The following is a 13,348-nucleotide window of genomic DNA, read 5'->3' as shown; positions in this document are numbered from 1 at the left end:
ACCTGACCTAATGCGGGTATAAAATCAACTAGTATTGTAAGATCTGTTCACTTGAGAATGAACCATGGAGGTTCGAAACGTCGTGCAAATTATACAAATAAGTGTAATACACTCTATAGTAAATCACTTCTTTTCTTCACCTTAAAAGTACGAAAATGAGTTTTGGAGAACTCCTATTTCAATTAAGCCCTGATGCTAAGAAAATAATTAGAGGGATAGAAGCCCTAAACCAGAAAATATATATATATATATATATGCGAACAAGCCTGAATGGTCCCCAGGACTATATGCAACTGAAAACTCACACCCCAGAAGTGACTCGAACCCATACTGCCAGGAGCAACGCAACTGGTATGTACAGGGACGCCTTAATCCGCTTGACCATCACGACCGGACAAAAGGAAGTGATAGCCGAAGCTATTTGAACCACTTCCCCGCCGGCACTCGGATGGTAATCTTGGGCATAGCATAGCATCCGAGTGCCGGCGGGGAAGTGGTTCAAATAGCTTCGGCTATCACTTCCTTTTGTCCGGTCGTGATGGTCAAGCAGATTAAGGCATCCCTGTACATACCAGTTGCGTTGCTCCTGGCAGTATGGGTTCGAGTCACTTCTGGGGTGTGAGTTTTCAGTTGCATATAGTCCTGGGGACCATTCAGGCTTGTTCGCATTTGTGTTCCTCACGTGTGCCCCCAAAGAATGAGGTGATTTGATGAAATGCTATGCCCAAGATTACCATCCGAGTGCCGGCGGGGAAGTGGTTCAAATAGCTTCGGCTATCACTTCCTTTTGTCCGGTCGTGATGGTTAAGCGGATTAAGGCGTCCCTGTACATACCAGTTGCGTTGCTCCTGGCAGTATGGGTTCGAGTCACTTCTGGGGTGTGAGTTTTCAGTTATATATATATATATATATATATATATATATATATATATATATATATATATATATATATATATATATATATATATATATATATATATATACATATATATATATATATATATATACACACACACACAGCATCAGTGGAAAACACAGCCTGGCCAAATATCATTAAGTGTCTAGGGAAGTGAAAGGCTAACAAAAAATATTCCAGTTTACTGGGCATTAACATAAATGAACATAACAAAATAAAAATACAATCTATAAACTCACACTCAATGATTTATCCAGCTTCTCAAAGCTGGGCATGATCATCAACAGGTCTCAAAACTGCATACAATCAGCACTAGCTGACACCAGGCTCTATCGTGGCGCAGTGGGACACTAGCGCCTATTATGCTGCTAATACCAATACAGGGTGGTGGTGGTGTCACAGCCATTAACAAATGAGGTATGAGGAATCAATATCATATACACCACAATGGCATCACTTAAGATCCTCAGGTACCCACCTCACTAAGTTATATAACAGCACCTATCACCTGGTATAAAGGATACACAATGGTAGAATTGATCCATGGTATACATTACAGCAACATGACAAATATCCTAGCAGTCAAATGACACAAATAAGGTCACAAGACCCGGACCGTAGCGGCAACACATGTGCTCGACTGAGAACTCTTGTTGGCAAAGGATTTTTCAGTAACATAAAATACTCGTAGTTTTTATATTGCCTTTATACGATCTGTTCTTAATTATTATGCCTTGCATCTTCATAATTTTTCTCCTAAACAATTACAAGGCCTAGATGTAGTACAGAATGATGCCATGCGCATCATCCTGGGTTGTCCTAGAACTGTCAGAATTGTTAATATGAGAAAGGAACTAAACTTCCCTTCAATTTACGAAAGAATAGTTCTACTTAATACTATGTTTTGCGCCAAAACTTTGAAAAATAATGGTCCCCCAGCTCTATTCAAATTAAATTGAGATCCATTCTAAACAATTCTGACTGTTCCCTCAATCTGCCGCAAAACGCTCCCTACAGTGTGTGGCTTAGTTGTTGTGCCTATAATCTTCAGAAACTGAATGTGTCTTTTAACCCTGATAAAACTGTTCACTATATTCCCCCTTGGAAAGATGTGGAGGTCTCTCGGCATTATACCCCCATCAGTGTAAAACAAATGTATAACACTGACATTTTGAGATGTATAACATTAGAAGCTATTGACAGCCATCTTCAAATTCTCAAACCCACTGAATCCTATGCCTTTACTGATGGCTCTGCGCAGTTAGGCACTGGTAGAACAGGTTGTGCATGTGCAGTGTATAAGGGGAATGAAATGATCATGACTAGTACATAGAGATTGAACAACTGGGCAAGCACGACACAGACCGAGCTACTGGGCATTTATCTAGCCACTGAATACCTTAAGCTCAATGGTGGTGGAGTTATTTTCTGTGACTAAAAGTGCTCTGCAGCCCTTAAATAACCCATCACAATGTATGTCGGAAGTAGCTTGTAATATTAAATGGAATCTAATTTTTGCCAATGATAATAACTCTTGTATAAAATTTGTGTGGATCCCATCCCATGTTGGAGTTGGAAAATATGACTTTGTAGATCGATTGGCCTATGAGGCTTGCAGGAAAGAAAACATTGATTATGACTTTAGACTAACTAATGCAATTATTAGAAACATACAAATTAAAGAAATTAATTCAGATTTAGAAGAACTAAGAAATGCCCAGAGACCTGAAAGCTGCAGTATTAAAAGTTATGACAAGATTTGTAATAATAGGTATTTGTATGGTCAGCACAGTAATCAAACCAGGCAGTGTGATGTAGTCATTGCGCGAATTCGCCTTGGCTATAGACACATCTGGCAGGTTAGTGAGGCTGAGCCACTACCAGAATACTCAGATTGTAAATTCTGTGATAAACCTTTAATGCATTCACTAGAACACTATATTGTTGAATGTGAAACCGTAAAGGACTTCATGCCTTCTGGCCTCTTGTACCACCAACTGTGTAACTATTTTATTGACTCAGGTGTTCTGGACGACATCCTAACAATTTATCCAAAATTTGCTTGTCCATTTTAAAGAATGAAGAACAATTTTATTTATATTACTTCTAAGCTGCATCACTTATGAACCATCCCTGCTCTTGTGTGGCAGTGCACAATAGAAAGTTGTTTTTACATATCCATACATTAAAACATTGATTGTAACCATGATATATATGTGCTTCAGCCTACAGTTTAGACCTATTGTCTTATGTATGACCCTCTGTCCTGCGTGACAGTGAATACCAGCATTATCCTCACTTTAATAAGACTCAAAATCCTCAGATTAGGCAAAATTGTAATTATTTTTGTCAATAAAGATGTTAATAATAATAATCGACTGAGAAAATCAGAGAGTGACCGCCCAGAGCCATGCTGACCGGGAGCGACACTGTATCCACCTCTATGAGTCAGCTGACTCCTCTCTTTCAAATATCTCAAGCTCATATACAGACATATCTCGATCAAGAACTTCTAATTCATATATCAACAAAACAAAGACGATAATACACAACCTTACATAATAATACATATCAATAATTCAGTACATTAAAGATTACATCATGATATAAAAATATGTGAACAAAGAATTCATATTGGCAAGACATGGTAACACTGGCGGGAGAGGGGAGGAGGGGTTAAGGGAGGATTTCAAGACGTCTGCCCACCAGCCATTATACATAAGCATACATGAATACAATATAAAGTATAAATATATACAAAATATGTATCAAAACCATGTCTATGTGGTATACATCTCACAGTGCCAAAATCTAATTTAATGTTAGAGGACAATGTAATGAACAATAATGAAAGGGAAATTACACAGTATACATGACAGTAATACATCCGAGACCTAAATTTATACATTCTCCATCATAGTTCACATATTTCCTATACAGCATTATGTAGCATTCCATAATATAAGCATATACGGATGTTTTTCAAGCTACATGACATTAGGCTACTGCTATTCACTAGACTTCTAATATATGTCACAAATACATGGCAAGGACTTATGGTACAGATATATAATATACATAGATATATGTGGAATACATTGGCAATACACATTTAATACTAGTGTGTTGTCGAAAAAAGAATAACTACATAAATTAATATTCATGACACTAGGCTAATCAGCCAAGACATCACTATACAGTTTGAGCACATCATACACCAGCTACAGTATGATCATACTGGTGTATGTGTGGTCATAACACCACCTCACACCCATATGGTAATACCACAACACACCATGGACCAGTATGGTAATATCACAACACACCATGGACCAGTATGGTAATATCACAACACACCATGGTCCAGTATGGTAATATCACAACACACCATGGACCAGTATGGTAATATCACAACACACCATGGACCAGTATGGTAATATCACAACACACCATGGTCCAGTATGGTAATATCACAACACACCATGGACCAGTATGGTAATATCACAACACACCATGGACCAGTATGGTAATATCACAACACACCATGGACCAGTATGGTAATATCACAACACACCATGGACCAGTATGGTAATATCACAACACACCATGGACCAGTATGGTAATATCACAACACACCATGGACCAGTATGGTAATATCATAACACACCATGGACCAGTATTGTAATATCACAACACACCATGGTCCAGTATGGTAATACCACAATACTCCATGGTCCAGTACGGTAATATCACAACACACCATGGTCCAGTACGGTAATATCACAACACACCATGGTCCAGTATGGTAATATCACAACACACCATGGTCCAGTATGGTAATATCACAACACACCATGGTCCAGTATGGTAATATCACAACACACCATGGACCAGTATGGTAATATCACAACACACCATGGACCAGTATGGTAATATCACAACACACTATGGTCCAGTATGGTAATATCACCACACACCATGTTCCAGTATGGTAATACCACAATACTCCATGGTCCAGTATGGTAATATCACAACACACCATGGTCCAGTACGGTAATATCACAACACACCATGGTCCAGTATGGTAATATCACAACACACCATGGACCAGTATGGTAATACCACAATACTCCATGGTCCAGTATGGTAATATCACAACACACCATGGTCCAGTACGGTAATATCACAACACACCATGGTCCAGTACGGTAATATCACAACACACCATGGTCCAGTACGGTAATATCACAACACACCATGGTCCAGTACGGTAATATCACAACACACCATGGACCAGTATGGTAATATCACAACACACCATGGACCAGTATGGTAATATCACAACACACCATGGACCAGTATGGTAATATCACAACACACCATGGTCCAGTATGGTAATATCACAACACACCATGGACCAGTATGGTAATATCACAACACACCATGGTCCAGTATGGTAATATCACAACACACCATGGTCCAGTATGGTAATATCACAACACTCCATGGTCCAGTACGGTAATATCACAACACACCATGGACCAGTATGGTAATATCACAACACACCATGGACCAGTATGGTAATATCACAACACACCATGGTCCAGTACGGTAATATCACAACACACCATGGTCCAGTATGGTAATATCACAACACACCATGGACCAGTATGGTAATATCACAACACGCCATGGTCCAGTATGGTAATATCACAACACACCATGGACCAGTATGTTAATATCACAACACACCATGGACCAGTATGGTAATATCACAACACACCATGGACCAGTATGGTAATATCACAACACACCATGGTCCAGTATGGTAATATCACAACACACCTGAGTGATTGTGATATAACTGTGATAGTAAGGTGGTGATATCGCAGTGACAGTAAGGTATTGGTGTTGTAGCTTTGATAGTGATATATCAGTGAATGTAAGGAGGAAAAATATCAGTGTGAGGTGATAATGCAGAGACAGTGAAATGATGTTGGTGTAGCAGTGACAGTGTTATGTGATAGTGAGCTGTTGGTGGTATAACAGTGACAACAGCGGTCATATAGTGACACCAACAATTTGTTACTCAACATGGTCAGTATATGACCCCAAGTGTGGGCACTGAGGTGATGGTGATATATAGTGGTGATAGTGAAGCTACAGTGATACAGCAATGATAGGTTACAGTACTGGGAAGTTATAGCATTGATGGTGATACAGCCGTGATTGTCAGGTATATGATACCAAATTATAAATACCAAAGATTGTGAAGTTATGATGATATAGTGATAAAGGTCTGTCCTTAAATTACATTGGCATCAAAACACGCAGTCCATGGTGATGCAGGAGTGATGGTGATGGTACAGTGAACTAAAGTGGAAGCACAACATCACAGTAGTGATGGTGATGGTACAGTGAACTAGAGTGGCAGCACAACACCACAGTAGTGACAGTGATGGTACAGTGAACTAAAGTGGAAGCACAACATCACAGTAGTGATGGTGATGGTACAGTGAACTAGAGCGGCAGCACAACACCACAGTAGTGATGGTGATGGTACAGTGAACTAAAGTGGAAGCACAATATCACAGTAGTGATGGTGGTGGTACAGTGAACTAGAGTGGCAGCACAACACCACAGTAGTGATGGTGATGGTACAGTGAACAAGAGTGGCAGCACAACACCACAGTAGTGATGGTGGTGGTACAGTGAACTAGAGTGGCAGCACAACACCACAGTAGTGATGGTACAGTGAACTAGAGTGGCAGCACAACACCACAGTAGTGATGGTGGTGGTACAGTGAACTAGAGTGGCAGCACCACACCACAGTAGTGATGGTGGTGGTACAGTGAACTAGAGTGGCAGCACAACACCACAGTAGTGATGGTGGTGGTACAGTGAACTAGAGTGGCAGCACAACACCACAGTAGTGATGGTACAGTGAACTAGAGTGGCAGCACAACACCACAGTAGTGATAGTGATGGTTCAGTGAACTAGAGTGGCAGCACAACACCACAGTAGTGATGGTGGTGGTACAGTGAACTAGAGTGGCAGCACAACACCACAATAGTGATGGTGGTGGTACAGTGAACTAGAGTGGCAGCACAACACCACAGTAGTGATGGTGATGGTACAGTGAACTAGAGTGGCAGCACAACACCACAGTAGTGATGGTGGTGGTACAGTGAACTAGAGTGGCAGCACAACACCACAGTAGTGATGGTGGTGGTACAGTGAACTAGAGTGGCAGCACAACACCACAGTCCACCACAGTCACCTGCGTAATGTCACTGTGGTTGACTGCTGCCCTCACCACATCCAGGCCGCTCACCACATCACCGAAGACATATGACCACTGGCCATTATCCTGGCGGTCCCTGGTGGTGATGACGAACTGGAAATTCATGGGACTCCACAGCCCACACCTGGCCCACACAGCTCCTGCCCGGCCTGACCTCCGGTACTGCCCCTGGAGGTGAGGCAGCAGTGGGGCTCCTCCCTTACCATCATTACTCTCGTAGTCTCCACCCTCCACACACTCCCCCGGCTGACCCTTGTCGCACACTTGCAACAGTTTGGTGTTGGGGTAGGTGTGGCCCCGCTGGCCCGTACACAACAACACAAACTGTCTGGATAGCGGAGTGTCAGGGGTCAGCCGGATTGTGACCCGCCCTCTTGTTGACCCCGCCCACCCGAGGTCAAGGAACGCCAGGGTGCAGGAGGGGTCCAGCACGCCCACAACCTCACTCTCCTGTAGAAAATGAAATAAATCATGCTGATAACTGTATAACAAAATGTTATCACATTAGCTATCATAACTCAGTAATTCAGTAATGTCAGTAAGAATAGTGGGTGTAATAAAGTAACCTGGAGGGTGTGGGCGTGGGCGGGCGTGGGCTGACGCAGGAGTGGGTGGAGGTACAGCTGTCCGTCTTGTAGAGTTATCCTGGCTGAGCGGCGGCCATCTTGGTCTTCCTGGACGGCCAACACCCGGCCAGCCTCCACCAGCCTCTTGACGGGCTCCCTCATCCTGCGGAGGTCCTCAACCTGTGGACAGTGTCAGCCCCATTATCACCTGTGGTCAGTGTCAGCCCCATTATCACCTGTGGTCAGTGTCAGCCCCATTATCAGCTGTGGTCAGTGTCAGCCCCATTATCACCTGTGGTCAGTGTCAGCCCCATTATGACCTATGGACAGTGTCAGCCCCATTATCACCTGTGATCAGCGTCAGCCCCATTATCACCTGTGGTCAGTGTCAGCCTCATTATCACCTGTGGTCTTTGTCAGCCCCATTATCACCTGTGGTCAGTGTCAGCCCCATTATCACCTGTGGTCAGTGTCAGCCCCATTATCACCTGTGGTCAGTGTCAGCCCCATTATCTCCCGTGGTCAGTGTCAGCCCCATTATCACCTGTGGTCAGTGTCAGCCCCATTATCACCTGTGGTCAGTGTCAGCCCCATTATCACCTGTGGTCAGTGTCAGCCCCATTATCACCTGTGGACAGTGTCAGCCTCATTATCACCTGTGGACAGTGTCAGCCCCATTATCACATGTGGACAGTGTCAGCCCCATTATCACCTGTGGACAGTGTCAGCCCCATTATCACCTGTGGTCAGTGTCAGCCCCATTATCACCTGTGGACAGTGTCAGCCCCATTATCACCTGTGGACAGTGTCAGCCCCATTATCACCTGTGGTCATTGTCAGCACCATTATCACCTGTGGACAGTGTCAGCACCATTATCACCTGTGGTCAGTGTCAGCCCCATTATCACCTGTGGTCAGTGTCAGCCCCATTATCAGCTGTGGTCAGTGTCAGCCCCATTATCACCTGTGGTCAGTGTCAGCCCCATTATGACCTGTGGACAGTGTCAGCCCCATTATCACCTGTGATCAGCGTCAGCCCCATTATCACCTGTGGTCAGTGTCAGCCTCATTATCACCTGTGGTCTTTGTCAGCCCCATTATCACCTGTGGTCAGTGTTAGCCCCATTATCACCTGTGGTCAGTGTCAGCCCCATTATCACCTGTGGTCAGTGTCAGCCCCATTATCTCCCGTGGTCAGTGTCAGCCCCATTATCACCTGTGGTCAGTGTCAGCCCCATTATCACCTGTGGTCAGTGTCAGCCCCATTATCACCTGTGGTCAGTGTCAGCCCCATTATCACCTGTGGACAGTGTCAGCCTCATTATCACCTGTGGACAGTGTCAGCCCCATTATCACATGTGGACAGTGTCAGCCCCATTATCACCTGTGGACAGTGTCAGCCCCATTATCACCTGTGGTCAGTGTCAGCCCCATTATCACCTGTGGACAGTGTCAGCCCCATTATCACCTGTGGACAGTGTCAGCCCCATTATCACCTGTGGTCATTGTCAGCACCATTATCACCTGTGGACAGTGTCAGCACCATTATCACCTGTGATCATTGTCAGCACCATTATCACCTGTGGTTAGTGTCAGCCCCATTATCACCTGTGGACAGTGTCAGCCCCATTATCACCTGTGGACAGTGTCAGCCCCATTATCACCTGTGGACAGTGTCAGCCCCATTATCACCTGTGGACAGTGTCAGCACCATTATCACCTGTGGACAGTGTCAGCACCATTATCACCTGTGATCATTGTCAGCACCATTATCACCTGTGGTCAGTGTCAGCCCCATTATCACCTGTGGTCAGTGTCAGCCCCATTATCACCTGTGGACAGTGTCAGTCCCATTACCACCTGTGGTCAGTGTCAGCCCCATTATCACCTAGGGTCAGTATCAGCCCTATTATCACCTGTGGTCAGTGTCAGCCCCAGTATCACCTGTGGACAATGTCAGCACCATTATCACCTGTGGACAGTGTCAGCCCAATTATCGCCTGTGGACAGTGTCAGCCTCATTATCACCTGTGGTCAGTGTCAGCCCCATTATCACCTGTGGTCAGTGTCAGTCCCATTATAACCTGTGGTCAGTGTAAGCTCCATTATCACCTGTTGTCAGTGCCAGCCCCATTATCACCTGTGGGCAGTGTCAGCCCCATTATCACCTGTGGGCAGTGTCAGCCCCATTATCAAATGTGGTCAATGTCAGTAACCCTCAGTAATCCAGCCCCCTCTACTGGCAGGGGGTTGGTTCTGGACCTGTAGCTCCAGCAAACCTTTAGTGGCAGGGGGTTTGTGCTGGACCTGTAGTTCCAGTGTAACGGGGGGTGGGGGAAATAGCTCTATCTTGTCCATTATTCTACCCCCCAGTTAACTAACGAGGCCGGGGGAAACAGCTCTCTCTAGTCCGTTATCCCGTCCCCAGTTAGCTAACTATTCTAGAGCACTCCCAGAGTTCCTAAGGCAACCTCTCTCGTTCAACACCTTGTAACCTAGGTATTCGACTACAAGGCACCGTAACTTGACCAGCTACCCGAAACTCTAGAGAGAACTCTAGAATACAGAATCATTGCCACAAACGTATAAGAGAAAACGAAAGGAAAGAAATGAATAGTGAAGTAATTAGTGAGGGTTTGGGGTGAGAGGGAGAGAGGTGGGAGGAGCGAGGAGGGTCATTAGTTGAAAGTAAGAGTTTAGAGAGGGGTGGAGGGAGAGGAATAGATAGGTAGAAGTAGAAGAGTAGATAGTAGTAGAAGAGTAGATAGTAGAAGACGAAATGCTGCCACCATCCATTTATGATCATTACATACAAGACAAGGAATGGAACTTGTCTGTATCACAATACTCACCAAAGATGTTATCAAGATATCATTATTAGTATGGTCCCATCTTTATCATGTACTCATTCTAAACCATGAAACCAGTAACCACAGAGGCTTTCTCACCTCAACTCAAAATCTCTAGGGAACAAAGTTAAACACAATTTAAATAATAAATTCATAATTATATTTCACATGAAGTATCATAATTTAGCAATTCAATTAAAATGTTCCAGTTTAATATGCAAAGTGAGTCTTCATCCAAGAATTCAAGAACCCTACAACTTGACTGCCCCTGATCATCACACAACATATGTAAACACGACCAAGTCACCTTACTGTTCACTCACCGAGGACTGAGTCTAAGTTGAATAGAGAGGGGGGGGGGTCTGTAGCTTGACAGAGACTGTCTCGCCCCTGCCGGCCGACAGCCTCCCTGCTAGGGACGTCTTCTCTGCTCTGCTGGCTCGTCTGCTGTTCTGTCTGTTAATGCTTAATGCTCTCCGAGCATATATTGGGGACCCTAGTACTAACTCCGCCCACAAGTAGATAGCCTCCGGCACTACCAAGCCACTCCTTAAACGTCGGCATGTTTGAAGGCTACCAGACTACAATTATAAGCTTAGCGGAAGCAAGGTGAAATTCTCATGATCTGACCTCAGGTCACTTGAGTTCATTAACGCTTTGAGGTGTGAGATCTCAGGCCGACAAACTGGCGCCTCTCAGATCCTTGTCTGTGACTCATGTACTCTATGTATGTATTAAACTAAACCAAACACTTTTACAGTGTTACATCAGCCCCCTTCTACTGGCAGGGGGTTAGTGCTGCACCTGTAGCTCCAGCCCTCCTCTACTGGCAAGGGGTTGGTGCTGGACCTGTAAGTCCAGAAATCCCCTCTACTGGCAGGGGGTTAGTGCTGGACCTGTAGCTCCAGCACCCCTCTACTGGCAGGGGGTTGGTGCTGGACCTGTAGCTCCAGCCCCCCTCTACTGGCAGGGGGTTGGTGCTGGACCTGTAGCTCCAGCCCCCCTCTACTGGCAGGGGGTTGGTACTGGACCTGTAGCTCCAACCCCCTCACTCCCTCTACTGGCAGGGGGTTGGTGCTGTACCTGTAGCTCCAGCCCACCTCTACTGGCAGGGGGTTGGTGCTGGACCTGCAGCTCCAACCCCCCTCCCACTACTAGAAGGGGGTTGTGGCTGGATCTATAGCTACAGCCCCCCTCAACTGGCAGTGGGTTGGTGCTGGACCTGTAGCTCCAGCCCCCCTCAACTGGCAGGGGGTTGGTGCTGGACCTGTAGCTCCATCCCCCCTTCTACTGGAAGGGGGTTGGTGCTGGACCTGTAGCTCCAGCCTCCCTGTACTGGCAGGGAGGTTGGTGCTGGAATTGTATCTCCAGCATTCCTTTACTAGCAGGGGGTTGGTGCTGGACCTGTAGCTCCAGCCCCCCTCTACAGGCAGGGGGTTGGTGCTGGACCTGTAGCTCCTGCCCCCTTCTACTGGCAAGGGGTTGGTGCTGAACCTGTAGCTCCAACCCTCCCCTCTACTGACAGGGGGTTGGTGCTGGACCTGTAGCTCCAGCCACCTCTACTAGCAGGGGGTTGGTGCTGGACCTGTAGCTCCAGGCCCCCTCTACTGGCAGAGGTTTAGTGCTGGACATGTAGCTCCAGCCCCCTTGTACTGGCAAGGGGGTTGGTGCTGGACCTGTAGCTTCATTCTCTACTGGCAGGTTGTCGATGTAGGATCTGTAGCACCAGCCCCCCCCCCCTCTGCTGACAGAGGGTTAGTGCTGGACATGTAGATCCAGCCCCCACCCCTCTATTGGCAGAGTGTTGGTGTTGGACCTGTAGCTCCAGCCCCCTCTACTGGCAGGGGGTTGGTGCTGAACCTGTAGCTCCAGCCCCCTCTACTGGCCGCGGGTTGGTACTGAACCTGTAGCTCCAGCCCCCTCTACTGGCAGGGGGTTGGTGCTGAACCTGTAGCTCCAGCCCCACTCTACTGGCACAGAGTTGGTGCTGGACCTGTAGCTCCAGCCCCCTCTACTGGCAGGGGGTTGATGCTGGACCTGTAGCTCCAGGATCACTCTACTGGCAGGAAGTTGGTGCTGGACCTTAAGCTTCAGCCCCCCTCTACTAGCAGGGGGGTTGGTGCTGGACATGTAGCTCCAGCCCCCCCCCCTCTCTACTGGCAGGAGGTTGGTGCTGGACCTTAAGCTTCAGCACCCCTCTACTGGCAGGGGGTTGGTGCTGAACCTGTAGCTCCAGCCCCCCTCTACTAGCAGGGGGTGGGTGCTAGACCTGTAGATTCAGCCCCCATCTACTTGAAGGGGTTGGTGTTGGATCTGTAGCTCCAGCCCCCCTCAACTGGCAGGGGGTTGGTGCTGGACCTGTAGCTCCAGCCCCTTCTCTACTGGCAGGAGGGTTGGTGCTGGACCTGTAGCTCCAGGATCACTCTACTGGCAGGAAGTTGGTGCTGGACCTTAAGCTTCAGCCCCCCTCTACTAGCAGGGGGGTTGGTGCTGGACATGTAGCTCCAGCCCCCCCCCCCCTCTCTACTGGCAGGAGGTTGGTGCTGGACCTTAAGCTTCAGCACCCCTCTACTGGCAGGGGGTTGGTGCTGAACCTGTAGCTCCAGCCCCCCTCTACTAGCAGGGGGTGGGTGCTAGACCTGTAGATTCAGCCCCCATCTACTTGAAGGGGTTGGTGTTGGATCTGTAGCTCCAGCCCCCCTCAACTGGCA

The 13,348-nt window shown here is 46.5% G+C and overlaps 1 protein-coding gene across 1 annotated transcript in view; it reads right to left on the bottom strand.

Annotated features, from left to right (window-relative positions):
* LOC138371153 (uncharacterized) overlaps nt 1-13,348 on the bottom strand; it is a 32,302-nt gene that overhangs the window by 475 nt on the left and 18,479 nt on the right. Inside the window, exons 5-6 of the mRNA XM_069335988.1 lie at nt 7,789-7,968; nt 7,199-7,672 (exon numbers count right to left, since the gene is read on the bottom strand). Of these exons, the coding sequence (XP_069192089.1) occupies nt 7,199-7,672; nt 7,789-7,968 (654 nt within the window). The remainder of the gene's footprint in view (nt 1-7,198; nt 7,673-7,788; nt 7,969-13,348) is intronic.

The sequence above is a fragment of the Procambarus clarkii genome, chromosome 35 (genome assembly GCF_040958095.1).
Source record: "Procambarus clarkii isolate CNS0578487 chromosome 35, FALCON_Pclarkii_2.0, whole genome shotgun sequence".
NCBI lineage: Eukaryota > Metazoa > Arthropoda > Malacostraca > Decapoda > Cambaridae > Procambarus > Procambarus clarkii.
The sequence above is the reverse complement of the archived record's forward strand: the minus strand, read 5'-3'. Positions and strand labels throughout refer to the sequence as shown.